A 5,000-nucleotide genomic window follows, 5' to 3' on the forward strand; every position below is an offset into this window, starting at 1 on the left:
CACATCGCTTAGAATTTGTGTGGAAAGTGGCCAGCCTTAAAAAACAGTGATTGTTGCATCTATTGTAAATATAAATTATTCAGTGTGATCGTATGCACACGTGTAATCATATGCATTAAAGAGTACATACATTCAAAGAGATTGACTGACCTTGGTGTTCTTCTGGCTGCGAGCAGCCTCCTTGCGCTCCTGGGGCTTGCCGTGGGTGAAAAGGATGAGGCCGTTAGGCTCCGAGGTGCGGAAATCGAAGGAGATGGAGCCCATGCGCTTGGTGTTCCACTTGGGCAGGCTGATGTAGGCCTCGGGGGTCTCGAAGGAGATGGGGTCCAGGGTGGCCACGTTCTCACACTTGAAGACCACGTCTCCCTGGATCTTCATCTTGGGGTCCACAATGCGGGCCAGGCGCGAGAGCTCCAGACGGATGTCATTGTTCTTGTAGACCACCTATGATTGGTGGAGAAGAGAGAGAGATCAGTTCAATTTCGGGTCGTGTTTGGTAATCGTAGCAGTTAGTCCAGTATAAACATATTTGCTGTGATTCAAGGGGATTCTAAGTGATTGCATCAGTTGGTCAGCAACACCTACATGTACAGTACAATAAGCCAATAGGCACAATGGTCTGAACCTGTTGACAAGATCTCTACATGATCATATTCTTCTGGAAATATTTGGCTTTTTTCATGGCATCACACTTGTAGTACGATTCACAAAATCGTAATTGACCAATCATATCCACATCCCACTCCTTACACCAAGCTGCTTGTCTGTTTGTCTAACTAACACTCAAGCCAATACATCATGGAGGTCTGCTCATCTCAACGAAGTTTCCGGTGTTTGCTTCAGACGTGACATATAGACCCAGACAGGCAGTAGGCAGAAGGGTTCATTGTAATAAAACAGACAAAACGTCACACCTATGACACCTGTGACAGTATTCTCTTCCAAGTTGATCTTTGTCATCCTTCTTCCATGACAATGCACTAATCAGAAAGGTGTCCGATAGAGACGAGATTAAAACAAATGAATAATCAAGCACTCGAAGATAAACTCCATTCCGTAATGCTAGGTTTACGGATGGGTGTCTGTCCTTCATAAAATGTCTGGTAAAGTTCATGTTAATCAGTCTGTAACCTGCATTAATATACCTGTATTAAATACCAATGGGCCAGGGCAGACAAACACAATGGCCGTGTCTAGCTGAGGTAATTGACTCTCTGTGGGCTGACATATGCATCTGGGTCTGTTCTCCCTGATAGCGATGCTAATGGTTTCACAAAGAGAGAGAGACACACACAGACACACATAAACACACACACACACACACACACACACACACACATACACACACACACACACACACACACACACACACACACAGAGAGAGAGAGAGAGTGGTGGTGGCACAGCTCCTTTGTTCTAAAACTATGGGGACAGGAAATGGTTGCCCTTGGCTTATTTGGGAGTTTGACGTCATATGCTGCTTCTAGATGTGTCTGCCACAGTGCAGGGTGCCTTCCACACACACACACACACACACACACACAACCCAACTTTCAGATTGTCAACCTATAGGTTGGAATCAAACCCATCTTGTTGGTGTTAAAATAACCATGATTAATTCAACTGAGCCAATAACCTCTGTCAAGCACGCTGATTCATCATGTGCCCCTAATACACTGTGTAGCATCACTATTCTGTGAGTGAGTGTCCTCCGCAGAACAGACAGAACAAAGACTGGAAAAAACTTAAGTGGCCAATCTTTTATCACAGCCCCCTTAAATACTGTCAATAACACAGGGAGGACAGAGACACAGAGGGGGATATGTGTGTAAATTGAAATCTGCTGGAGTGGAAAATTGAAGGCTTTTTCTCTAATTCTCTGGGCAGAAGCCACCTCTCTCTTTCTTAGTGTTTAGGGGAGAGCACACACATACGTAAACAAACCTACACACGGGTACACAGACACACGCATGCACGGATGCATGCACACACACACACACACACACACACACACACACACACACACACACACACCATTTCTATATTTCTCTTATTTCTCTATTCTCTATTATATTTCTCTATTCCCCCTGCCCCCCCCCTCTCTCTTTCTCTCTGGGTTTGTTTGAGTACATATCTATCTGTGGGTAGATTGGGGTCTGTCTGAGATTATCGATAATCCGGGGGCAGATTTGACAGTAAATCAACTCATCCATCAGGTGCCTCGGGACTTTCATCCGACCGGGAGATTGTCTTTTCCTCTCCCTCCCTGTCTCCAAGGAGTCTGCAGAGCCGGAGCTATGAAATCAGAGTGCTCCCATTCCTTTTCTGGATCCAGAGGCTTTATCCCAGTGATAATAAATACCAGCAGCCCCGAAGGAGCAGCTTTTACACCCCAAACAAAGCCACATAGAGGTTACCCTCCACATGTCTTATACAACTCTCTGACACCAAGGAAACGGATAACCGAAAAGATCAGTTCTTCTGCCTCTGTCTGTGAACACTGTTGTGTACTTTTGAGTGTGAACTCAGGGAGTCTACAAACAAAACAAATACAACCAAAAAAACACAATATGCTATGTTACAGTGAGTACTGTAAAGAACGACCATTTTCTAATGGTCTTAAGAATCTAAGTTTGGCCAAACTGGCTCTCTCTCCCTCCCCCAGATGAATGGCACTTATAGGGACAGAGGGCAGATCACACACACACACACACACACACACACACACCCACACACACACACACACCAACATAAGTGTTTGGGATGCTTACGCCTTGTACTAATGGAGTTTGTGTAAGGGCTAGAGTTAATGCCTCTTTCTCTGTCGCCTGAGCTGTTTGTATAAGCATTCAGACATGACGTCCCTAATTTCTTAACCAAGGCTGGCAGTCAAAGGTAGCTGAGGGAGTGTGTTTATATGAAGGCAGAGGAATCCTCTGAGCCTCTGTACACTTATTATTAGAGTGTACAGGCATGCATGGACATAGGTATGGTTCATATCAGGTTATTACCAGGTATGGTTCATATCAGGTTATTACCAAAATGAAATGTTTGCATTTCTACACTAGCTCTGTTGTCCACCAGCCGCCTCTGTAATCCATGAGCCATAATGACTCTATAAAGGTAGGACCGTTACTTCCAGACGTCTGTCACAAGGGTCTATCTTTTTTTTAAAATAAAATATGTCCTCATGTGCTGCCAAGATAGATCCACTATCGATCCCAAAATGAGACCCACAGACTTCTTCACCTCAGATTGGACCTGAGGTTTTATATTTCTGCCCTCTGCACCTGAGATTCTATTGATCGCTCTATCCCCCCCGTCCACCACCATCCACCCTCATTTCCTCTCCTCTCTCCTCTTTCCTAATAAAATTGTAAGTTACTGCCTCAGGCCGGGATTTCAAACACTTTCTTAGGTCTTAGCCATTCATCAATTCACTTGGAGCTAGCTAACTTTATGGCAACCATATCCACAGATTTTGGTCAAAGTTTGAAAGCCTGTGAGCTACTACTGAGAGTACTGACAGTTGACGTTTTTGACAGTTAAATTAGAGGTCAAACTGAGGTTAAATTGTTGTGGTGAGATTAGCCCAGGGTAGAAAACAGCGAGCTCTAGACACAGCTGCATATAAAACGCAACGGCCCGCTAGCAAGTGTTGACGCAGCTTATAAAGCAAAGTTATACTGCACAGGCAACATACAGTATGTAACTGTCTAGTTGGTGGTACTCCAAATCTTTGCAACAAGCATAAAATACTGTTCTTCCGTCGCTCAGAAGAACTGCTGAGAGACAATACTTTTACTGAAGCGATACTGTCAGTTACATATGCCAAAATAAGTTCACCAGTTCAGTTCCATTTAACCAGACTAATGGTCAAACCAAAAATGGATTCAACCTCTGGTTCGGTTCACGCTTGGTCCTTAATTGAGGCAGAGAGGCACACAGAGGCACACAGAGAGGCACACAGTCCTCTGTTAAAGGCCAACAATATTCTGTCTATTTCAGAACCGGTTTATGGTTTGTGAGCACTAATTTTAGAACTAATTACTGAAAATACAAAAACACTGTAACATATCTTTAACTTCATTAAGTGTGATAAAGAGTACTGAAAAACTATACACTGTATATCACCATGACCAGCACAACTGACTTTTTCTGTGTATGTTGTGGACCCAGCATATCTAAACAAAGGCCACTAGAAGAAAGGATGGCCTTGTGCTGGCTACTAATGCTTTACATAAAGCAATGAACCGTAAGCATACAACTCTAGGATGTTCTTCTGTGTGTTCTTTCCCTTTCATTCAAGACTATAACACAGTACACAGACAGCATTTAAACAAACACTGCAGCTGTCCAATACTGCCTCAAGCCTACAGACAAACATATGTTCCTCGCTAAAGACCTTTTAGTCAGATATCTGCTGAAAAGCTGTCACCGGGGGCTCTCAAAGTGACCTTGAAAACAACAGCGACGCCACCGCAAATCTCCCGCCGTTGATTGGAAATGATTATCATTATTTGCGATATTATCTCTGTCGTTTATCCATGCCACGTTGACCTGATGCATTTTTCATTACCTAAATCAAGTTTGTCCCTGCGGCTCCCCTGTAATTTCCAGACATCACAAGCAGCCAGACGTCTCTCCCTCCCTGACACAAATTGATACTTTGCAATTTTATCGTCGGGAGATGTTGTCATTTTGGAGTGGAGCGAGCATCACATAAAATGCCAGCCGGCTAATTTCTGCCGAGCTGTTGATGAGGCATCAGGCTGGGTGACATTTCCCTCTCTCTCCTCTCTCTCTCTCTCTCTCTCTCTCTCTCTCTCTCTCTCTCTCTCTCTCTCTCTCTCTCTCTCTCTCTCTCTCTCTCTCTCTCTCTCTCTCTTCTCTCTCTCTCTCTCTCTCTCTCTCTCTCTCTCTCTCTCTCTCTCTCTCTCTCTCTCTCTCTCTCTCTCTCTCTCTCTCTCTCTCTCTCTCTCTCTCTCTCTCTCTCTCTC

At 44.2% G+C, this 5,000-nt stretch overlaps 1 protein-coding gene across 2 annotated transcripts in view; it reads right to left on the reverse strand.

The window, feature by feature from the left end:
- The window catches only part of nrxn3a (neurexin 3a), a gene marked incomplete at both ends in the record, with an annotated part of 298,178 nt that overhangs the window by 218,370 nt on the left and 74,808 nt on the right, over positions 1-5,000 (reverse strand). For both annotated transcript variants that reach the window (XM_080548147.1, XM_080548148.1), the window contains one exon: positions 151-444. In XM_080548147.1, the coding sequence (XP_080404273.1) occupies positions 151-444 (294 nt within the window). The remainder of the gene's footprint in view (positions 1-150; positions 445-5,000) is intronic.

The sequence above is a fragment of the Nansenia antarctica genome (assembly GCF_963989245.1).
Source record: "Nansenia antarctica genome assembly, chromosome: 1".
NCBI lineage: Eukaryota > Metazoa > Chordata > Actinopteri > Argentiniformes > Microstomatidae > Nansenia > Nansenia antarctica.